This window comes from Nomascus leucogenys, chromosome 4, assembly GCF_006542625.1.
Source record: "Nomascus leucogenys isolate Asia chromosome 4, Asia_NLE_v1, whole genome shotgun sequence".
NCBI lineage: Eukaryota > Metazoa > Chordata > Mammalia > Primates > Hylobatidae > Nomascus > Nomascus leucogenys.
The window spans coordinates 141187628-141212558 of record NC_044384.1 but is presented as its reverse complement, the minus strand read 5'-3'; the positions used below and the strand labels follow the sequence as shown (position 1 = coordinate 141212558).

At 41.7% G+C, this 24931-nt stretch overlaps 1 protein-coding gene across 8 annotated transcripts in view; it reads left to right on the top strand.

Annotated features, from left to right (window-relative positions):
* MSRA (methionine sulfoxide reductase A) overlaps positions 1–24931 on the top strand; it is a 376253-nt gene that overhangs the window by 149090 nt on the left and 202232 nt on the right. For 7 of the 8 annotated variants that reach the window (XM_003271425.3, XM_030812392.1, XM_030812391.1 and 4 more), the window contains one exon: positions 5896–5964. In XM_003271425.3, coding sequence (XP_003271473.1) covers positions 5952–5964 — 13 coding nt within the window. In that variant the 5' untranslated portion in view covers positions 5896–5951. Of the gene's footprint in view, positions 1–1159; positions 1309–5895; positions 5965–24931 lie in introns of all 8 variants that reach the window. The other variant, XM_030812393.1, reaches the window with a different exon arrangement.

Below are 24931 nucleotides of genomic sequence, written 5' to 3'. Positions count from 1 at the left end.
GGGGCATGTGCCCAGCCCACCAGATGGGAGGCACCCACTGTGCTATGGCTGGGCAACAGATGTCCCTGTTGGAGACTCTTCGGTCTCCATTTCATACTCTACTGGTAATCAATAGTTAGGGCTCAATTAATGAATGGCTTTTCTGTTTAATAAATTTGTTTCTGTGGTGAAACATGCCATTGATTTTGAAACGAATTTGTAAATGGTGGGTTAGGTTCCCAGGTCAGCCCACCCTTCCCCCAAATCTTACTGAACCTGTACGAAGGGTTTAAAGGATCTTTGGTTCTTTGGCCCCCAAATACTTGCCTTAGCAGAGTTTCAATGAGAAAATGTCTTTAGAAACTCCATCTTGGTTTCTGGGAATAGAGCTGTGATTTCTTGGTTGTAAAGAACTTGCTATTCTCTCATTATGGAGTGGAAGGTAGATCTCTGATTTCCCCTTATTCTTTTATCCCTAGAGCAATATATAGTGTGGGATTTTCAGAGGGTTTTTATCACAGTGTAGAAATGAGAAGGAAAATGACTTTCTCCCCTCTGCCATCTTTGTTTTATTCATTTAAACTAGGAATGGCAAAATGATTTCATCACACAGGATGCCTCTACGTGAGGAGACTCTATGGGTACTGGTTTGAGAAAAGGTTTTGTGGTCACATTCACGGATCAAGAAAGTATGCTGTGCTTGATTAGTGATGTCTGTCATGGGCATGGTTGTGGAGGGGAGGTGACTAATGTTTATTTGCCATTCCTGAAACAGAGCTGTTGGAAAGTAAAGTTCACACAGGTGATAATACCAGCCTGTTATATAGAGTTTGTTATGTACTGGACACTGTTGTGAGTGCTTTTTGTATTTAATACTCAAAACACCGCATGAAGTAAGTACAAATGAGGAAACTTACAATGAGGAATTCTTACAGATGAGGACACAGAGGCATGAAGAGGTTGAGTGACTAAGCCAAGATCATATGGGTAGGAAGTGGGAGAGCTGAGAGTCACAGTCAGGGTGTCTTGTCCCAGAACCCCTGTTCTTAGCCACCAGTTGTGTCCTGTCTCCTGCTTGTGAGTGTTGTGCCTGCGGTCCACAGGACTGATATAAGACTCAGCTGTATTTCAGAAGAAGGTGCAAAATCATGTTTACGAACCTGTTATCTTTGGGCTTCAGGCTCTGGAATTAAAGACAACACAAGGCCCCCAGGGACCTCATCAGTGACGAGGGAATAGCAAGTGAACTTCCTTCACCTTCTCCAATTAATGGAGCATTTCTGGTCTTTCCACCTCAGCCAGCACTGCCAACCTCTCAGATGAGACTAGGTAAATGGGAAAGGGAAGAGGGGTTGAGGTTTAAGGAGTGGAATAGAGGAGTTCCCTTGTATCCAGGCCACCTGGCTGGGGGAACTACTTCTGAGGGGCCATTTTCAATGATCATTTTATGTAAGGAACACACACATGTACACATAAAGATATGTAACAGTCATGCGCCACATAACAATGTTTTGGCCAACAAGGGATTATGTATATGATGGTGGTCCCTTAAGATTATAATGGAACTGAAAATTTTTTATCACCTAGTGGCATTGTAACCATCATGACATCATAGCACAACACATTATTCATGTATTTTTGGTGATACTGTTGTAAACAAACGTCCTGCACTGCTAGTCATATAAAAGTTCAGCACATTCGATAATGTATAGTACATAATACTTGATAATCACCATAACTATGTTACTGGCTTATGTATTTGCTATACTATACTTTTTGTCCTTATTTTAGGGTGTGCTCCTGCAGTTATAAAAAACTGTAAAATAGCCTCAGGCAGGTACTTCAGGAGGTGTCCAGAAGGAGACGTTGGTACCATCGGAGATGACAGCTTCAAGTGTGTTATTGCCTGTAAAGACCTTCCAGTGGGACAAGATGTGGAGGGTGGAAGACAGTGATATTAATGATTCTTATCATGCTTAGGCGAATGTGTGCATTTGTGTCTTAGTTTTCAACTAAGAGTTGAAAATTTAAAAAGTAAAAAATGAAAATTTTAAAAATAGGAAGAAGTTTTCAACAGAAAATTTAAACAGTGAAAAATGAAAATTTTAAAAACAGAAAGAGCTTATAGAATAAAGATAACAATATTTTTATATACCTGTACAATGTGCTTGTGTTTTAAGCTATGTTCTTACAACAGTCGAAAAATAAAAAATAGTTTAAAAGGTTATAAAGTAAAAAATTACAGTAGCTGAGGTTAATTTAGTATTGAAGAAGGAAAATTAAAACAAAATTTAGTGTAGCCTAAGTGCGTCATACTTATAAAGTCCGTCATAGTGTTCAGTAATGGCCTAGGCCTTCACACCCACTCACCACTCATCGACTTAACCAGAGCAGCTTGCAGTCCTGCAAGCTCCATTTGTCATAAATACCCTAGAGAGGTGTACCTTTTTTTAAAAAATCTTTTATACTGTATTTTTACTGTACCTTTTCTGCGCTTATAGATGTCTAGATCACAAATACTTACCATTGTATTACAGTTGACTACAGTATTCAGTATAGTCACATGCTGTACAGGTCATAGCCTGGGGGCAATAGACTATACCACACAGCCATAGCGTAGGTGTGTAGTTGGCTCTACCATCTAGGTTTGTGTAAGTGCACTCTGTGTTGCCCAATGACAAAATGACCTGACAACACATAGATTTCCCTGAATATATCCTTGTTGTTAAGTGATGCATAACTGTGTATACATATTTTTAATGTATCAAATAAGTTATCTTTCATAGTGGCTAAAGAGAGATTTTTTAGTTCCATTTACCTCATTCGTTAATTTAACGAATACCCATTATCAAATGCCCGTTCTGTGTCCATACGCTGAGAGAGGATTATGGAAATGGGGAGTCAGAGAGCTACGACCCTTGCCCTCCCTGAGCTTGCAGTTTAGTGATAGATGCAGTCCCTGTCCAAACAGTGGCATAAGCGCAAAGTGCTACTTGGGCGAGTGCTGCAGAGGAAAGGCCCTTGGTCAGGGTGGCTCTGGTAGATGGATGAGGGAGGCTGGTGTTCTGACCATGCAGGTGCTTGCAGGCCATGCCAAAGCGCTTTGACTCTGGCCTGAGAGTCATGGGATGCCATGGAAGGGGAGGAGGGGTTGTGGAGTTTGTGTCACATGATTAGATTTTTTTCCCTTTGGAAAGATAACTGGCTACATTGGGAAGAATGAATTGGACAAGGGATATAGAAGAGTTAGAAAGCAGATGTCGGAGTCCAGAAAAAGGAGTCCAGTTGGGGCTAGGAAGGCTGGGATAATGAAAAAAAGAAGTGAGGGGGATGCTACAGGTGTCTGGGAGGGGAAAGTCGCCAGCTGTGGTGGCAGATTGGATGTGGGGAGTGAAGGGAAGAGAAGGGATGAGGACAGCTAGATAGCAGGAGCATGGCAGGCCCATTCCCAAAGGTGTGGGATGCTGGCAGGGAAGCTGGTTTGGGGTGGGAGGACATCCTGTGTGGTTTTGCGGTGTTCAGAGGAGATGCAGATGGGGTGCACTTTGGATTGTGAACATGTGGGTTTCAGCTGGGCCATCGAAAGACCTTGATGGATTGTCCTGGGAAACCAACTACTGTGGAAAAAATAGAAAAATCTATAATTTTGATTTTTTGAATTCAAACATTTTCACCCTAGACAATAAGAAAAGAATCTAACAATGACAAAGGAAATTAATAAAAATAAATGTCTTGCATAGTCTATTTTCATTTTTATGTTCTTCTGCCAGTCTTTTCCCATAAATATTCATATTTTAATTAGTTGTCATTATAATCTATGTAGAAGATGTAATAGGATTGTGTTTCCTTACCATTATCCCAAATATTTTCCCACATTTCTGTATCTCTCTCAAGGCTGCATTTAAAACATGTTGGGTAATATTCCATTCAGTTGATAAATCATAAATGGTAATTTTTCTAAGCAATTCCTCTACTTTTGGATATTTAGTTGATTTTAAGATTTTGTTAATACAGGTAATACTTTCATAAATATTATGTGTATCACCTTTTCTTCTCTTGCGTTTTTTTCTTAAGGCAAATTCTTACGAGTGGGATTCCTGGTTTTAAAGAGTTTGAATAGGTTTCTGACTTGTGATATGGGTCAAGGCAGCTGTTTTCCAAACCACTGACAGGGCTGTGAGGGAAGAACGAAAGGGCAGATCTTTGATCTCCACACGGAAGCTCAGCGTGTTTATTTGAATTCAGTAACCAGTGGTCCTAACCAGATCAGCGAATGCTTGCCAAGGTCCTTCCATCACACAGCTGTAACCTTCCATCACACATCTGCTAATTGTGCCAGTTAGTGGCCACAGACCTTTGTAAGGCCACTGAGCTCACCACCTTGCCCTCAGAACCCTGGGCTAGCTTCTCCCTTTTCCCAGGCTTTCTGCTTGTAGGAATGCCACAATGACTTTAGAACCAGTGGAAGCCCCAGAAGGGAACTGATGGAATCCCTAAGGGCTACCTGAACTTGTGAGCCCTGTAAGCCTCAGGCTCTAAAAGACCTGCATTGGTACTGCAGGGGCTGCCTGTGGTTCCTGTGGGTTTGGATGGGTACTCAAGATCTTCCGTGACCTGGTCTCAGTCTAAGAGATTTACTTGCCATTGCTTCTCAAAGTAGCACCTCCACTGCACCAAGACAGATTGTCTCTGGCCCAGGAAGATGACCCCTGGCCCTCACTCAAGTTGCTCCCTCACGCTCACCTTTGCAAACCTGTCTTCTCCTTTGGACTCCAGGAGTGGCAGCGCCTTCAGGCAGCACATCTGACTTCCCACCCAGCTCTCCTGCTACAATTTCCTGCACTCCTGCAGAACCCTCTGTCCACATGGCAGGACTTAGCACATAATTATATGCCTTCTATAATGTTTGTTTTTGCAATTGTTATTTCTTGAAGATAACTGTACTCCCCTCGAGGGCAGGAACTGTGTCATCCTTCCCTAGCCCCCTCCAAGCCTGGCTTCAGTGCTGAGCCCTTTGCCTGAACCCAGCCAATCCAATGTGACCCATTACATCAAAGCGTCTGTGCCCACGATGCAATGTGAAGCGTCTTAGCTATCCTTTTCTTTTGTATTTTCCACATAAGTGCTCCTATTCAAAACCTGCTGAGGATATTATTTAGAAAATGCTCATAGATGGGGAATACTCATATTCTCTATTGATCACAGTTTGGGGGTTGTAAGATCAAGTTAATGCTGGAAAACAATAACGTGGTCACTTGTTACTTCTGAGTCCTCGGTGTCCACTAGGGTGGGAAGAGTGACTGGTTAGGAGGACCTGGGTGGGAGGTTAAGGAGCAGTAGGAGGTACTGGAATATCTCTGTGGCTCTTAAGGAGGCTGATGTCTTAGGCCTGGGTGAACAGTGCTTGTATTGTAGTGAAATGACATGTTCTGCTATTGTGTTTTTTGAAAAATTGGTCCCAATGGTACCTTGCCCTTTTTGCTTCTCACTTTAAATACTGAGTGCATCAGTGTTCTGACTGTTAGCAATCTGCAGGGGAACACATCCCCAGTTCAGCCTGGAAGTTGGAGCTTTGCTTGTTTTTTAGAGATGGCGTGGCAGAAGAGGGACTCTGGCTGGGTATCGGGAGCCTTCAGGCCCGGCTGGATCTGTAGCCACCCATTGTCCAGCTCTGCACAAGCTCAGTCCTCAGCCTACTCATTTATAAAATGACATACCCGAACTAGATGATCTCTAGGCCCTTCTGCAATGGAGATTAAAAACAAAATAATTGAAGCTGTCTTCAGAGGGTAAGCTTGGGTGCATTTTTAACTCAAAGGAGAAATAGGCTCATTGACACATTTAATGACATGTGTTAGTATGTGTTAGAACTTTACACTTAAACTTGCATTTCTTTCTTTTTTTTTTTTTTTCTAGCCAAACATCATGTCAATGGCAACAGAACAGTCGAACCTTTCCCAGAGGGAACACAGATGGCTGTATTTGGTAAGATATCAACTCTGAAAGAAAACCTAAATTGTGTGCAAAGACTAGTGCCAAATTTCTTAGTTTTAGCAAGTGTCCTCAGGGCTTCAAAATCTGGGCTCTTCTAGATATTTACAAGTTGTTACAGCCAAGAAAACTATTGAGTTCCTAGTAATTTCTGGGGTTGGAAAAGCTTATTCTATAGAATTTAGTGTGCTTTATTTTCTCACGTTGACAACCAAATATCAAACTGAGTATTTGCTATTTCTTATGTCCCCACTGTGAATTAACCTGCTAATTTAGGGTTTGAGTTTTTCTTTGCTAGCAGGGATTTTTTTTTTCTACATAGATGTATCACTTTGTTAAAAGCTGGAATTTAAGTAGTTTTGACTTGTTATTACACAAAGATTAATCTAATTGAATGATCTCTTTCTTCTCCATCATGAATTAAGCACGTTCCTTAAGAGAAAACATTAATTAAAAATGTTTTCAGCAAAGTCCAATCCCTGAGTGATATACTTATAATGTTCAATTATGTGGTTGAGCAGAACTTTTCTGTTAAAATTCCAAACTGTTTGGTGAAGAGGTCCTTTTTAATCCATGTTTCCTTCCCGCCATGCCTCATGTCATCTAAACTTCCTTCAGTATATCTCTGCACATGGGCCTTTCTTTGCCTGCCTTCTTTTCTCTGTTCTTTCCTTCTTTACCTCTCTTTCCTTTAGGCCCCCCCTCCCACCTCCCCTCCCCTTCTCTCTAGCAATGTTCTGGGATTCATCCCTGTCTTACCCACTGAAAATGACAATCTTTGTCCTCTGGAATTTCAACTGGACATTCACCTGCCTCCCTTGGTTCCTTCCCCTTCCCCTTTAGACAGATTCTGTGATTTCTCTCTTCCTAAAAATGTGAGGTCCCCTGATTTCATGCCTCTCATAGCTTGTCTCCTGCTCTGGTCTTGATGGTAATCTCCTTTGAGGGTACAAAACTGCTTTGAAGCCTTGAAGTGCGTTTGAACTGGAGATTAGCCTCAGAACAACCTGGTTTGTAAATGAGCCCATTCAAGATAGATTGTTCCCTTATTCCCAGAGATGGAACCAGAATTAGGCATCAGTGAAGATTTGCAGCTGGAAAGTTATAAACAGGGACCCAGTTCCACCTCAGTGTTGGTAAATCATGCGCTGCCTAGGCTATCACCTTTTAAAATATACTGATCAGTGATTAGAGATCATTATGCTCAGAAATTTAAATGGAGAAGTTGATTTTGTAGAAGGCATAACGGACTCTCTAAACCGTGTGCTAAAATGTTTGATTTGCTAACTTTCCTGTCCCAGCATGGTGTCTGTTATCATGGGACAGCAAATGTCACATATATCAATGTTCAAAGGATTCTTTTGATGATTTATTTATTTATTTTCCAGTCTGTCAGATTCGCCAACCCCAGGCGTATGAGAAACTAGGTCTTATGTCATATTGGGAAATAGTAAATGACACTAACCCATTATTAGTGGTTTTCCCTCTGTTGTGATATTGAAGTAAAACTTCTTTCTTGAAGGGCAGACTCAGTACCAGATGGGCTGATGACATTGTTTGACTACAGACTTGGAAATAACAGGGAATAAGGCTCTGTGGCAAGCCTTTCTTTTCTTTTCATTTTTTATTTTATTTTATTTTATTTTATTTTATTTTATTTTATTTTATTTTATTTTGCAGCAAGGGGGTTGGAGTGGACAGATTTGGTTTATAGCAGCTTACTCAACATTCTTACCCAAGGCCTTCATTGTTTGACTTTCAGCAAGCAACTTCCCCTCTCTAAGCCTCCATTTTTCGATGAGGAGGCTGACGGGTGAACCCTGAGGGCTCTGCAGCTCTAGGCCCTTGGCCTTTACCTCTTACATATTCAGGACTGAAGACTGTTGGAGCAGGAGGCAGCCCCTGGGAGGCTCACTGTGCATGGCTAGCATGTGTGGTTTTAGAAGAGATGAATCATGTGCATAATTTCTACAAGTTAACAACATATAAAAGGCAGAATTATACAGATCATAAAATAGAATATGTTTGACATCTAAGAATTCTTACTTTAGAAGTGCAGTTTAGCTCTTCCAGATGCTTAAATTGAGGCCCTGTTTTGGTTAAGTATATGCCAGCATTTCATATTAATGTCTTCAAGATGAGTCTCACTTTCTATCACTTGTCCCCCTGGCCTAGGGTACAGTAGGGGATTTGGGGGGTTTTGAGGGTGGGCTCCTGCTATTCTGGGTTGTTTATCACTGCAATGGAAGGGTCAACTCAGCAGAGTGCTGGACTCTTTGGGACACATTGGGCATTTCATCCTGCCAGCCCCTTGCAACACTGATTGACTCATATACTTCTCTTCCTAGCGATGCCATGTGACTTATCTAGAGCCACTTGGCTAGGGAGGTGGTTGCTGGAGCTACAGTTGGAGCCCAAGTCTAATTGACCCTGACTCCATGTTCTTGTCATGATGTTCCCTGGCTCTCTCTGCACTGGTTCAAGGAACCCTGGGAAGGCCTGATAGATGCAGAGACACTTTTCAGCTGGATCCATGCACAAAAGCATGATCTGCAGCCAGGCCCATTTAGCAAATCAATTTGTGTACTTGCATGCCTTCCCAGAGTGCTCTGAAGGAGTCTTGAGAAGTAGCCTTTGTTGGGAGAATACTGGTTGGAGCAACATCTACTACTACTATCATGTTTTCCATTTGACCGTAGTAGCATGTATTATTAATGCACAGGAGGATGTCTTACATTCCCTTGACTGTGAGTTCGCCAAAACAGTGATGGCACTTGTAATTGTTCAAACCCATTCTTCAGCCTTGGAGGCATTCATATTTTGTGATAAAATAGTATCACCAATTACAATGTCATTTTTTTTTCTTTTGAGATTGTGTCTCACTCTGTTGCCCAGGCTGCAGTGCACTGGCACGATCTCAGCTCACTGCAACCTCAACTTCCCGAGTTCAAGCGATCTTCCTGCCTCAGTCTCCCAAGTAGCTGGGATTATGGGCGTGCATCACCACAGTCACCTTTTTTTTGTTTTTGTATTTTTAGTTGAGATGGGGTTTTTCCATGTTGGCCAGGCTGGTCTCGAACTCGTAACCTCAAGAGATCTACCCACTTTGGCCTCCCAAAGTGCTGGGATTACAGGCATGAGCCATCGCACCCGACCACAATGTCATTATCTATTGGTTAATCATTTGAATATACCTTACCTTTAGAATGCTACCGAAATAAGAACCTTGAAATTTAATCCACTCTACAAATGACCATTGAACTGCCATGAAGCTTTTAGATTAGAATGTGAAATGTCAGGAAGGACAGCTAGAGTGTGGGATAAAGGCATTCCAGTGTGAAAAATGCATGAATGGGTCATATCAAGGGATAGATAGATGATTCCTTAAAAACTATTGCTGGCATATAGTCTTCACAGATTTTCTTTTGTAGCCCAACAGTTAGTTTTTCTCCTGGTCTCCTTTTCTCTCTGGTTTTTCTGCCCCCACCATTCATAGCTTCCTCTGTGGCTCTCCCTCTCCTCTGCCCTTTCAGACAATGAGAACGAAGGTAATAGGCTTGGTCCTTCTAGGGGGCTTCTCCTGCCTGTGTATGATGCTCTCTTTCAAGTCAGTGGGAGCCCTCTGCTTGCAAGCTGGAAAAGTAGAGCCACACATTTTGCAATTACTTCCTTTGTTCTTGGTGGCTGTGAGTGCCCTTTGGCTCTCACCCCTTTGATCTTTACAGCGCCCGCCCTGTGTAGTGGGCATCATTGTGCTCCTTTATAGGCAGACAAACTGAGGCACCCGGAGATTAAAGAAACATGGCCGAGGCTTCCTCAGGTATGAGAACATCTTATGCCACCCTGCTGGGCCTGTCTTAGAAAGGTTCTCTCTGGCCGTCAATACCTTAATGAAAGTGACAGTCTGTTGGCCACGGGCCACTCTGTCCACGTGGAGGGCCGGGTTCCAGCCTCTGCGGAAGTGGTTGTTCTCAGCACAGACCAGCTACTCATTGCCTTAAAAATACTCCATAGTGAAGAAGATAGGTAATTTCACAAGAAAATCAAAGCTTACTAATTTAAAAGGCTGGAAAATGGAGGGCAGGGGATTCCAAGCTTAATTTGTGAAGATTTTTGGTACAATTAAAAAATATTTTATACAAAATATTAGCTGGGTATGGTGGTGTAGACCTCTAATCCTAGCTACTTGGGACGCTGAGGCAGGAGAATTACTTGAACCCAGGAGGGAGAGGTTGCAGTGAGCCAAGATTGCGCCACTGCATTCCAGCCTGGGTAACAGAGCGAGACTCTGTCTAAAAAAAAAAAAATTTAAACTTTACTATCTTTGAACACAAATTTGTCATCCAAACTACGATACATTTGAGAGTGAAAAGAGTGCTGTGAACAATTATACTGAAATAATGTAATAATGAGGGATAAACCTGGAGGGTTTTAGGCAGTTAGGATATAATGTCCCCCTGTAACAAGGTCGTATATTATAACGTATTGCACCAAGAATAATAAATAAACACCAAATTAAGTAGAAATGGAAAAATAATGAACTTGGATAGACAAAGTGAACAAATGAAAAAAATTGCCTGACATAGATTGGATTGTATATAATGTCACATCCACACTAGTAGTTATGCTAACTCTGGAAATTATATTCAATAAATATTGTTGTATTGTTTCTGAATAATTTCAGTTTGGAAGTCAATTCATATTCATAAAACCTAGTTTATGATACTTCTATAAGAGTAAGGGAATTGATCTGATTTTACATTTGCAGTTTTAATATTGTACTAATACTTTTCAGAGATGTAGGGTAATGAATTCTCCATCACTTGAGATATTCAGATGGTAGAGTGGTCATCCTTAACCAGTTTGGAAGTGGGGCTATGTAGCCTTTAAGACCCTTTCTTATCAATTACTGAGAATTGACGTTGTTTTGGAACATTGAAACATTTTTAAAAAATTCTGCTAACTCAAAATTCTTTGAACCCATCATTATTTATTTTTAATTTAAAATTTCTGTGGGTACATAGTAGGTGTATATATTTATGGGTCATGTGAGATGTTTTGATACAGGCATGCAATATGTAATAATCACATCATGGAAATGGGGTATCTGTCCCCTCAAACATTTATCCTTTATGTTACAAACAATCCAATTATACTCTTAGTTATTTTTAAATATACAATTAAATTATTACTATAGTCACCCTGTTGTACTATCAAGTGCTAGGTCTCATTCATTCTTTCTCACTATTATGTTTTGCATCCATTAACCATCCCCACCTTCTCGTGTACCCCTACTACCTACCCTTCCCAGCGTTTGGTAACCATCATTCTACTCTCATCTCCATGAGTTTAATTGTTTTGATTTTTAGATCCCACAAATAAGTGAGAACATGTGATGTTTGTCTTTTTGTGCCGGGCTTATTTCACCTAACATAGTGTTGTTGCAACACTGTGTTGCACTGACAGGGTCTCATTCTGTGTTATGGCTGAGGAGTACTCCATTGTGTACATGTACCACATTTTCTTTTTTTTTCTTTCTTTTTTTTTTTTGAGACAGATTCTTGCTGTCACCCAGGCTGGAGTGCAGTGGCGTGACCTCAGCTCACTGCAACCTCCACCTCTCGAGTTCGAGCAATTCTCCTGCTTCAGCCTCCCGAGTAGCTGGGATGACAGGTGTGTGCCACCGCGCCTGGCTAATTTTTTGTCTTTTTAGTAGAGATGGGGTTTCACCGTGTTAGCCAGGATGGTCTTGATCTTCTGACCTCATGATCCGCCCACCTCGGCCTCCCCAGGTACCACATTTTCTCTGCCATTCTTCTGTTGATGGACACTTAGGTTGCTTCCAAATCTTGGCTATTGTGAATAACTGCTGCAGCAAACCTGGGAGTGCAGAGGTCTGATCGATATACTGGTTTCCTGTCTTTTGGGTACATACCCAGCAGTGGGATTGCCGGATCTGAAGGTATGAACCCGTACCATTTAGGAACTCACGTCCAGGCTATTTGGTGAAAGGTAAGATTCTGTAGTGAGAAACCTTAATGTTCAGAAATTGATACCAAGCAGCAACAGCAGAAGTACCTCTGCAAATTCTTCGGGTTGTCGTGAGTTTTCAGGCTCCTAGTAGCCTGATGGCGATGTCTCTCTGACCTCAAACCACCGGCAAACATGTTTTCTGGGTCAGATTCTCTGAAGATTCTTCCAACAAGAGTGGCGAGCAAAAGCCAAGCCGAGGCCTTAGGAAAATGTGCTATTGGTCGCACAGCACGTCTCTGTTGACAGCTAAGGTGCCAAGTGTTCGCGGGACCTTTTCTTGAACAGCTGTGTGGATGGACTGGTCCTGGGGCAGGGGCCCGTGGCTGATAGCAGCCCAGAGACTTGTCTGTCTCTGGAGTGCTCACCTTCCGCCCGTCCAAGGAGAGTGAGATCAATGTAAGATGAACCAATCACAAGAAATTGTTTCCCGCCTGACATGAATGGGAGGTGAGTTTTGAATCAGCCCCGGTTATTTGTCTGCCAGCCAAGAAAACATCATTGGAAGCAGCCGGCAATATGTCAGACTTCAAAGGGAAGTGTCTTGGTGTCTCGTTGGCACACATCCAGCATGATGTTGGTAAATAACCGAGTCCCGGTGTGGCGTATTTCTCCCTGAATCTTGACTGAAAACTACTGAAGCCCATTCTGTGAAGTCTGGAGGGGCAGCCACTCATTCCAGGAAAAAGGCCAGAAAGAATGACATTGAAATGTGTTTATAATTAGCCAAACAATCTAAATTCACAAGATGGTCAGAACTGCAGGCTGCTAACTGGTACAAACTTCTTAAATGGTAGAGCACTTGGAGAGATAAAAATAGGCCTTCCTCCCTGGGTAATTTGAAGCACCTTGAGGGGGCAATGGTCATTGGAGACATAGTTTAAGATGCATTTTATTTTATATATCTTGTGCATGATTTCAACTTTTGTTTTCTTCTTGAGTGTAGAGAAGTCAGATAATATAGAGAAGGAGAAGGAGACCTTTGAAAACCTGTGTTGAAAATCTCTTTTGGTTTGGAAAGCATTAGCTGGGATGGTGCAGCCACGTTGACCTGGGCTGGTCCAGAAAAGAACAAGTTACGGAGTCACAGAGGAGGGTGGGTTCATATGTTTAGAGTAAGGAAGGTGGACTGTAGGTTGGAGGATGGCACGGAATCCATTGTAGAGGGAAGTAAGTTAGATAATGTTTCGTATAATAACACTTCACTTGTATAGAGATCACTTATCCGTCAGCTTCATCCATTTGGGTTGCAAGTAAGAACCAGAACGTGAAGCCCTCCTCCCACAAAAAGGTTATGGAGGAGTCTGTAAAGAATTCAGAATTCCCAGAGGTCACTGGAGTCCTATAATCCTTATAGACTGTAGACAAGTTTCTTCCGCCTTCTTAAGCCCCATCTCATCAGTAACATGACGAGAAAACTGTTTGCCTCCTAGGATTGTTGTCAGAGTGTCAAGAAATGATGCATCAGGCCCTTGGCATGGGGATGACAGACCAGCCGGACAGGTGCTCCCTGGCAGACCACCTGCTCTCCTCACTCTGGGTGAGCTGTGATCAAGTCCCGGGGAGAGGGACGCCAACATCACTAGGCTCTATGGGATCCATCACCTCTCCTTCATAACACCAGACAAGTCCCGTAACTCGGGCATTTTGAAAGATAACAGACAGCATTAGTTGAGAACTCATCTAATATTGGCTGGGTACTGAGAAGCCCATGTTATTAAACTCTCTATCAGGCTCACTTTCACCACGTGTCCAAGTGAGACTGGTTGTTTGCTTCTGTGTCAATACAGAGCTCTCAGAAAATATTATATATCCCTTTTGGCCTCACCTGTAAAGCTGATCAGATGTGGCTGATTTTTTCACTTTTTGCAGTAGTGTACAGCCACCACCCACTTGAGTGACCTTTTTTCCTTTAAGTTTTGACAACGAGAGAGAGAGATTTATTTTACAAATGTGGTGGACATTTCTTAAATTTCTACAGAGCAAATACATTCAACAGGATGTTCAGGAGAAACGATCAAATATTTTCTATTACTTCTCTGTTAATTAACTTTTTCAAGAAGAGAAACATCGGTATAGAGAATAACTAAAACTAAAAAAGTCACTCATTATTCAATTTAACCCAACTAGCATTTTTAACAAAAATATGGAGCAATCAAGGATCAAATTCAGATAATATAAGACATAATATTCTTTTTCTTCTTCTCACTCTCCCCACCCATATATCTTGGGCCTTGTTATAAAATGGATTAAAGGAAAAATAAAATATATGCAAGACACAGACAACTAACATGCATTAGAATTAGGTAAATATTAGGCCAAAGGAAAGGAAAGTGAAATGAAATACACAAAGAATGCATGTCATAATCTTACATAATTTATAAAACTTGCTCATAAATTTGGCTCTGTTTCCTAGCAACAACATGAAGAAAAATCAGTTGGTTGCGTGATGGACTTCATTTTTAAAAAATTGTGGTAACATATACAGAATATAAAATTTATCATTGTAACCATTTTTTAAGCATATGGTTAGTGGTGTTAAGTACCTTCACATTGTTGTGCACCCATCACGACCATCTAGCTCCAGAATTATTTTATCTTCCCAAAGGGAAGCTCTATAGCCACTAAACACCATCTAGTCCTCCTTCTCCCGTCCCCTGGTAACCCCTATTCTACTTCCTGTCCCTCTAAATTTGAGTACTCTAGGGACCTCCTATAGATAGGATCATATAGTATTTAACCTTTTGTGATTGGCTTATTCTACTTAGCATAATGTCTTCAAAGTTCATCCATGTTGTACTGTGTATGAAAATTGTCTTCTTATCCCATTGTTATCTATAGACCACATTTGGTTTATCCATTCACCTGTCATAAGTACTTGAGTTGCTTCCACCTTTTGGCTGTTGTGGATAAGGCTGCGATGAGCCTGAGTGTACCAATCTCTCTTCAAGTCCCTGCTTTCCATTCTTTTGGGTGTATACCCAGAGATGGAGCATATGGTAATTCCACGTTTAATTTTTTGAGGAGCTGCCGTATCATTTTCCACAACGGCTATACTTTTACGTTCCCACCAGCGAACCACAAGGGTTCCAATTTCTCTGCATCCTTGCCAACCCTTGTTATTCATTTGTTTTTAAAAATTATAGCCATCCTAATGGGTGTGAAATGGCGATGGATTTCAGTTTCACTTACCGATTCTAAAAATGTACACGCTTGGGGGAATCACACATATTTTGGATTCTGGAACCAGAAAGAAATTTCTTTCAAGGGTACTTAGGAGGACACTGTGTCCTGCTAGGCATTCAGGCAGCACTGCTGATGGCACCCTAGGAGTGAGCGGCGCGCAAGTCTTGCGGCTGTTTGTCACACTGCTCTTCTCTTTGGGCTCGTGACCCTCTCCCCCCAAGGGACTATGTGGCCCTTGCGTCTCTGCAGATGCTAGCGTGCTCGTCTGGTGGCTTTGGTTTAACCCAGAAGTTAATTGCGTTGTATCTAAAGCAAGCAATGGATCACCTATCTTTTAGGAGATTTTCTGTCAATATCATTTCTCTCAGTTGAGTTTTAAAAGGTATTTGTTTTTTACTTTGCAATTGTGAAAGATTTCAAACAAAAATAGAGAGCTGAGTATAAAGAAGCCTTGCTCGCTCAGCTTCCACAGGTCTCAGTTATGGCTAAATGTGCCTCGTCTGCATCCCCACTCCCTCCCCCTCTTCTATCCTAGCGTATTTAAAGCAGATCTCAGCTACCCTATCAACTCATCCATGAATATTTTGGTATATATCTCTAAAAGATAAGATGGATTTTTTATACCTAAAGTAATACTTTTTAAATATCATCAAATCTCCAGTGAGTCCATTTCCCCTGTTGCCTCATAAATGTTTTTTAAAACTGTTTCTCTGAATCATGAGCCAGATGTCGTATACATTGCAATTGGTTGATATAAATAGTTTCTTTTCATCTATAAGTTCACCCTTCTTTCTCTCTTTCCCTTGCTATTTATTTAAGAAATTAAATAATTCAGCCTGTCCTGTTTCCTTCAGTCTTGACCGAATGATCGTGTTTATTTGTCCTCTTGTATTTTCGACAAACAGAGAGTTAGAGGCCTGCTCGGCATCCGCAAGTGGTGGTGTGTTTCATTCAGGAGGCATTTAATGCTCGGTTCATTTTCTATTATTTATTTATTTATTTATTTTGAGAAAGAGTCTCACTCTGTTGCCCAGGCTGGAGTGTAGTTGTGTGATCTTGGCTCACTGCAACCTCTGCCTCCCAGGTTCAAGCGATTCTTTTCCTCAGCCTCCTGAGTAGCTGGGATTACAGGTGTGCACCACCACACCCAGCCAATTCTTGTATTTTTAGCAGGGATGGGGTTTCACCATGTTGCCAGGCTGGTGTCTAACTGATGACCTCAGGCGATCCACCCGTCTCAGCCTCCCAAAGTGCTGGGATTGCAGGTGTGAGCCACTGCGCCAGGCCCTGGTTCCTTTTCTTTCAGTGAAGTTAGCAGCCCCTTACTGATCATTGCCTCAGTCCATTATTTTCTTAAGATATTCTAATTCTAATTGTATTTAGATATTCTATTCTAATTCTAGCATTTTTTAAATTCGTGAGCTGAAATATTTCTATAAATAGATACTTCTCCTTATCAACTGTTTGGTTACTGTGAGATCCAGTTTGCTGAAGAAAGCAGGATAAGTGGTGATTTTCCGTATCTACCATTTTGCTCCATGTATCTGAGCATGGTTCTAAATGTGTACTCCCAAGTCTAAGTGTATATATGGGTAGTTGTTGAAGTCAAAAGCCATTTAACAAGGGATAGAAACCACCTTAATTTGACAGAACGACCATTTTCACTTGGGCATTTAACCAGATTATTGAAATTAGTGACCACTTGGGTGAATACTTGAAAATAGAGCCACAGTACAGATTGCTGCAACAGATTTGAGTAAAGCAAGAAGCAGGCACACTGTCAGGTGGCAGAAGGCAGGTTCTCAGGCAAAGCTCTCTCCATGGAGCAGCGATCTTCTCTCTCGTTCTTTCCCCATATCTTGTGACCAGGGGACGTGCTGCAGTGCAGGTTTGAGTCTTGACCCTCAGTAGCTCCAATTTAAAAAAGCAACTTCAGAGAGGGCCTGAGGATTGGAGGAGGTCTTGCTTCCAGATGTGGAATGCCTTCAAACTGTTGAAATGATAGAAATGGAGAAGCAGTCAAGAAATTACAAAGCCTGCTCAGGGATGCTGCACGCAGCGAAGATGAACAGCTGGGCCATGTCACCTGGAGCGCTTTTTCATGCCTCTGCTTGATATCGTGAATGAGTTTGAGGGTAGCAGAAGACACTCTGCAGAGTGGATTTTCCATACTTGCGGTTCTCACAGAAGGTGTAGGTAAAACTGTTCGTGGTTATCACTGCCAAATTTTTGGGGATTCCAGAAGGGGAGACATTTACTGACCCACTTCTTTTTTAATCTCATACATATCTTATATATGTATTTTTGTAAGTGGTCTTAAATTCTTTTTTGGAACAATGTTGTGTATGAATAAGATAAATAAAAATAAAAGAATTCCCATGAATGAAATTTGTTAGGTGCGGTACAATGTACACATTTTTGGTTGTGTTCCCCCCTGCCCCCCGCCCCCCCGGTAGGCAATCAAAATCAAACAACGCCAGTTGTATTTTTTCCAGGAATAACTGGGAATATTACCACTGAAAGCCTAAGAAGTGGGATTCAGTTGAAGCAACATGGTTGAACCACGTGGAGAAAAAGACATTTAGCTTGGCATACCTTAGGCCCAAATAGTGTGAACAGTGATGCAAAAACCTGTGAACTTTCCCTAAATTCTTATGTACAGAGTCTTAAAAGCCCATGATCATTGTGTTATTACATGTCCATAACCACTAGGTGTTATTAGGAGAAACACTTTTACTCTTCCTGGGTCATCAGTGTCCCAGACTTAGACAAAGAATTATAGTTGACCAAGACAAAGTTTCCTTGCTGAGCCCACTGACCCTGGGAGCAACAGTGGTGCCTGCAGATGCATGTCTTTCTGATGGAGGTCCCACCCTATATCCTTCTAGATTTCAGGTGGGATTCCAACATTCATGATAATATGGAAATAATCAGTGATATATCATGGTAGACATTACGATGAACAAACCCAAAACAATGTTTCAAAAATATGCTTAGCATAAGCTGAGTGAACACATAGTCAAATGTGGCCTTCCAGAACCAAGCCTACTCAGGGTGAATCAGCACTGTGTTTCTGTAGGAAAAGAAATTTATTTTATTTTATTTTTGCCATATGTCTGTTCTCTCCTAAAAACCCCTATACAGTCCTTTGAATCTCAGTCATCTTTTTATGTGATGACCCTTTTCCAGTTTCCTAATTTCCATAATTCTGCCGCTTGTCAGGTCACGTGGAGCTGTTTCTAGTGGGAGCCTGCGTCCATCTTGCTTCCAGCACCCTCATATGGATTCAGTGCTTTGTGACATTCTTATTACCCTTTCTTTCACCGGCATTCTGTTACCTCAGCATATGACCTTTGTCAGGGTGGCAGTGACACTCACATTGGGAAGCATGGAAGAGTTTTGATTCATCTCACAAGGACATTAAGGGAGGAGGACTGGGGAGGGTCGTCTGGGGAATTTCAGGAATCTGATGACAGTAGGAGCAGGAAGTGATAGCCACCTGAGGACAGATGAGCCTGGGAACCCTTTCCCGTTCCTTGCTCTTGGCTGGATAACTTGTGCCTGGCAGGTGTGTCTTTGGCCAGGCCTCACGTTGACAGCTCTGCAGTACAGATATGCAGTGGGGTGGCCACATGATGGGGAAAGCCCAATGGCATGGAGTCTGTGAGGGGCTCTGCTTTCCCACGTGCAGAAAACGAGAGCTGCCTTCCCGAGCAAGTAACCAGGAAGGCAGCTTTAATCCTGCTGCCAATACATGGGTCTGCAGTGATGCGTAAGCAATAACCAGGCGTCTGCACCAACTGAATGACAAACAGCTTTTTCAATTGCCGTGAAAGTTTTGGTAACTCTGTTGTAAAGTTTTTGTCCCCATTTTTTCTCCCATGTAAGACATTTTTAATCTACCTTGCAATGAAGAGGCTGTTAAACACTTCTGCCAGCACCACCCAGCTGTTCCATGTCTGTATTAAGCTACATATTATAAAAAAAATATATATGTGTGTGTATGTATATATTTGTTCTTTACACTTAACTCAGATGAGAAAACTGAGGCTTAGAGACATTGACTTCCCCAGGGTCAGGCTACTAGTTAATGGCAGAACTAGTTAATGGTCTGGCACTGAGATTATTTATTCACATATTCTTCAGATGGTTTGTTTATTGCAAGAGGAGACAAAAATATCTCTCAAGGAGCTTATACTCCAGTAGGATTTGACAGAAAATTAGATAAATAAAGCATATGGCATGTCAGATTATGATAAGTACTGTTGATTAAAATAAAGCAGGGGAAGAGAATAGGAAATGCTAGGCTAGGTTGAGGGGTTGTAATTTAAAATAACGTAGTCAGAGAAGTCATGAAGGAAAAATACCTGAGAGAGGTGAGAGAGGTTGTTTTGCAGAGATTTATGGAGAAAGTGTCCCAGGCAGAAGGAATGCAAGTACGAAGGCCCTGAGGTAGGAGTGACTGAGGGCTGTGTGGCTGGTGTGTAATCAGCAAGGGAGGAGGGGGAGCAGCTGAGGTCAGAGACTAGGAGATCATGAAGGGCAATTCACAGGTAATTCGTGGGTAATTGTGGGGACTTTAACATTTATTTTGCACACTATAGGAAGTCTAGAGGATTTAAGGCAGACGTGTGACGTGACTTTTTTTTTTTTTTTTTTTAAGTCATTTTGGCTGCTCTGTTGAAGATGGCATGTTTAGGGTGGTGAGAGATGCAGCAGGAATACCACTTAGGAAGCTATTGCCTCCTAGTTTAGTACTTTTGGCTTGAACGTAACTACTTTTAATAATAATACAAAAAAAGCTTTAGGCCTTTATAGACCTTTCTCAAATGCCGTAGTTTCATAGATTTGTAAGGTTTTCTGTCCTTGTGTTTTAAGAATTTCAGTAGCCCTTTTAAATGACATATTAGCTTGGCTATTATCAAAAATTCAGAGATGGCAAGTGTTGGTAAGGACTGTCACTGTTGGTGGGGTTGTAAATTGGTACAGCCGTTATGGAAAACTGTGGAGGTTTGTTAAACAATTGACAACAGGACTATTATATCGTTCAACGGTTCTACTTCTTCATATCTAAAGGCAATGCAATCACTATCTCAAAGAGATATTCATACTCTCACATTCATTGAGGCACTATTCACAACAGCCAAGATACAATGTCCGTCAGTGGATGCATGGATTAAAACCTGCAGTATATATGCACAATGGAATACCATTCAGTCTTAAGAAAGAAGGAAATCCTGTCATTTGCAACAATACTGACTAACCTGGAGAACATTATGCTAAATGAAATAAGCCAGGCATACAAAAACAAATAGTGCACGATCTCACTTACATGTGGAATTTTTTAAAAAGTCAAACTCATCAAAGCATAGAGTAGAAGGATCGTTACTAGGGGCTGGAGAGATGTTGGTCGAAGGGTACAAAGTTTCAATTAGACTTGAAGAATAAGTTCTGGAGATCTTGGTGACTATAGTTAATAATAGTATATTGTATACTTGAAAATTGCTAAGAGAGTACATTTTAAATGTTCTCACCCCAAAACAGTGATAAGTGTGTAAGGTGATAGGTATGTTACTTAGCATAATTTACTTATTCCGCAGTGTGTATATATCTCAAGACATCACATTTTACACTACAAAATTGTATTTGTCAGTTAAAAAGTAAATTTATAAAAAGTGACACTAGCAAAACACAGATACAAGTCCTTCCTAGAGAGTATTTAGGTATTATTATTGCTTTACTCGTAGGTCAATATTACTTGCATTTTTAGATAGAATGGTTTGAATTAAACCACTCAGAATCGTGTTGAAAGTGTGCATTGGATCTCATACAAAATGGGTCATTTCATGAGAGTTGAAGTTGAGAAGCACTTCAGATTGTACTTCTGGTATACTTGGAATGGAGCACAGGTCAAAGGAACATTGTAGTATGATTTAGAATATGAAATCAGTGCTTGAAATTAGACTAAAATGTATCGATGAAGTAAATCAGCATTTGCATCTGTCTTTTAACTCTTTTACCTCCACAGACCACTGGAATAGAATGTCAGATATTGGTTATCAGCCAAATTTAGGTTTCAGTCAGTGAATTTGAAGACAGGTCAATAGAAATTATCCAAACTGTAGCACATAGAGAAAAACTAACTTTATGGAATGAACAGATCCTTAGTGACTGTGACAGAATGGCAGGTGGTGTAATATATGTGCAGTTGGAGTGTCACCAGAAGCCCAGACACTGGGACAGAAAATGTATTTGAGAAAATAATGACCATAAATTTGATGAAAAATTGTAGGGGTGTAGTTTAAGACGAATGCCAAATCTAGACAGTTAAAGGCAGGGGTCAAATCAAGACCATGGTACAAAAGATTTTGGGTGGGGAGAAACATGAATATAAAACGTGAAGACCCATCTTGCTCAAAGACCACCCCTCTTTCATTTCCCCACTCCCAATTCCTTTTAGAACAAGTGAGTTTTGGTGACAGTGTGTTGAGATGGAACACTCACAGGCTTGGATTCACACCTGGGTTCAAATCCCAGCTCTACCTCTCGCTAGTTCTAGGTCCATGGCAAATCACTGCAGTCTGCATCCTAGGATCATCATTTGTTCAATGGAGATAATGATATCTCTTTGGCAAGGCAGGTCTAAATGGTATAGAATATGTACGTTTTTTAGGGTGGTGATGGGCACATCATAGCTAGGCCCTCAAGAGATAGTAGCTTCCTTCTCCCACTAAACCAATTCTTCTTGTGGTTATCTGGTGTCACCATTCACCCACTTAGCTATAAACCAGATTAAGAAAATTACCCTTTTTACGATGGGCATCAATGACTATGGAAATGATAGGATCATCTTTGCATTTTAGAATGATTGCTCCAGCCTGAGTGTGAAGAATGGCGTGCGGGCGTGAGACAAGATTTGAAGAAACCAGATTGGAGTCTCTTGCTACAGCCCACACAGCTCTTCATACCCTTCCCAAACAAACAACTGTATTCTCCTTTTTTACAAAAGAGCTTGATTTTCCTATTTAAACCACAGCCTCAACTATTACCAGAAAAAAAAGAAAAACACCAAATAAAAATTATCTGGTTCCCCTTTTCTCAAGAGCAGAGAGGGCACACTCTTTAATGGGGTTAGAGATGGGAGCTGGACCAGGTGGTAGTCTTGTGTATGGAATCCAGTGGACAGAGGTGAGAGTCCCTCTACTGAGACTCCCTGGATTCATGACCACCTCATTTTTAAGAGATTTGATTATTACCTCCCCGTCAGAGACAGTCCTCATGGTACAGCTATGATGATATCATTCCTTTGCTGGGGAAATCTTGGTCACTAGAAAGATTCCTGCACTCCTTAGTCTGACATTTACTGTCCTCTAGAACCTAATTTCGATCTACTCTACTAGCCTTTTCTAAATGAATACTACTACTAGGGCCAGGCACGGTGGGCTCATGCCTATAATCCCAGTACTCTGGGAGGCCGAGACAGACGGATCACCTGAGATGAGGAGTTCGAGACCAGCCTGGCCAACATGGCAAAACCCATCTCTACTAAAAATACAAAAATTAGCTGGGCGTGGTGGCGGACACCTGTAATCCCAGCTACTCTGGAGGCTGAGGGAGGAGAATTGCTTGAACCCAGAGGCAGGGGTTGCAGTGAGCCAAGATCGCCTCACTGCACTCCAGCCTCGGCGACAGAGTGAGACTCCATCTCAAAAATAAATAAATACGTACATACATACAACTTCTCACCCAACCTGTGTTGAGGCCTTGTCATCTCATCCCTTACTCTAAGCACTTCACACCCTCCCATGTATTCAATTGAAACCCTACTCTTCCTTGAAGTCTGTATGACTTTCCTGAGTCCTTCCCCCTCAACCCTTCTTTGTGCCTTTGTTCATGGGATAAGGTTTATCGCCTTGCATTATGATTAGAGATTGAATGGATTACCTGCCTCTGCCTGTGCTCTAAGCTTTTTGGTGATAGGGACTGGTCTTGCATTACCGGGGCCTAGTCTCAAATATAAGCCCTGAATATAAATACTTGCTAGATGAATCACGTTCTTCACATTGTCAACAGAAGTGGGAAAAATTCTTTTTATTCATTTATTTAATTTGTCCAGAGTTGAGTAAGAACTAATTTTAAAAGTTTAGGTTTGAATAGGGGAGCAAAAAGTCATAGAGAGGGACTTAAAGAGGAAGTCTCAAGGGAACTTCTGAAAACTTCTTTGGGCTTTAGCTGTTGATGGGCTGAGGCTCTTTATGGTGACAGTTCTCGTTTTGATGTAGGTGTCTCACGAGCCTATAGTTTTCTAGGTACTCTTTGGATCAGTGACACTCGGAGCCTCAGAGAGGAGGGATTCAAGGTGCAGATGCTAGGTGAAGGGAACTAGTGTTTACTGACCACCTGCCGGGTGCCAAGCCATGCTGAAAGGCAGAGATTTCCAAGGGAGGAAAATGGTTGGGAGATAGGAAAGTGACAGAGGAAGTATTCTATCCATGCCAGAAACACATAAGGTGTAAATGACTGTGTGGCATGCCATAGGAAAAATGGGAAGTGTGAAATTCCTCAGATTCACTGCACAGTAACTTGGGGAAGAGCTCATGATGCTAGTCAAGTTATTTCTTAGCCTCTGTACCTCATGGTTCCTATTACGAGATTTGGCTAAGGTAGTGGCAGAGAACCGCAGCTTCTAGTGTTTTCTTCACCCCATTTCTACAGCAGGTGACTGATCAGGTTACTATGGGGTTGTGGTCACATGTGATGAAAACACTGAATATCAAACCAGCTGTCTTGCCTACGCCTCAGTTTTGAATGTGGTAGATGAAAGGCTTGACTTTTCACTAATAGCCCTCCCAGCTCTGCTGTTCCTTCTGGGATGAAATGGAGTGATCCAGGCTGATCTGCTGATGTTTTACTGCTTCTCAAGAATGCTAAGAAGAGGGTCCCATTGTGGCTGCAGATTGCTTTGGGGACCTTTCATGAAAATTTCTTCATCTGGGACCTCTTTCCCACGTCCATATGTCCTACATTTTCTCTTAGGATTGAGCTGGAGCTGAGATCATTCTACTGTATTAATCAACAGCTACTGCAATGTCATGGCCATTGGCTCATTGGAATTCCATAGATCTCCTACCCACTCTAGTAGGGAAAAGCAAATTGCAGAAACCTTAGAAAAGGCAATGCCCATGAACAGACACATTTAGAAAATAGAAAATTGCAAAAGGATGCCTTTTCCTCAAACTGGGTGCCATATATATATATATATATATTTTTTTTTTTCTTAAGGCTTTGTTTACTTTGCCCCAGGCCAGCTGGTTGCATATTTGTCAGGTCCTGTTAAAGCTCTACAGCTCATTCTCAGCCTGCCTGATCTCAGCCTTGCTCTCAGGTCCTCAGGAGGAGTTTGATTCTCTCGGAACGTGGTGCTACTGGCTATTTAATCCTTTATTGTTGCCACGTCCAGCTAGCAACCACTTGCCTCCCAGCAGCTGGGAGAACTGTGCTGGTCCAGGGAGCTGGTTTTGAGAAGCCTGGGCTTCCACGAGCAGCGGTCATTCTGTCTAGAGATCCATGGCCCACCAGTCCATCCCTGGGGAGCAGCTGTGGCTCCACTGTCCTTCAGAGATAGAGACACAGTGAGGCACATTCTAAGGAGAGCAGATAGTGAGTAGATCCTAAAATGTGTTGAATGAGGAGCAGATGAAGGAGCTTGGATTCTGCTTGGTGACGACGACGCCCATGGAGTTAC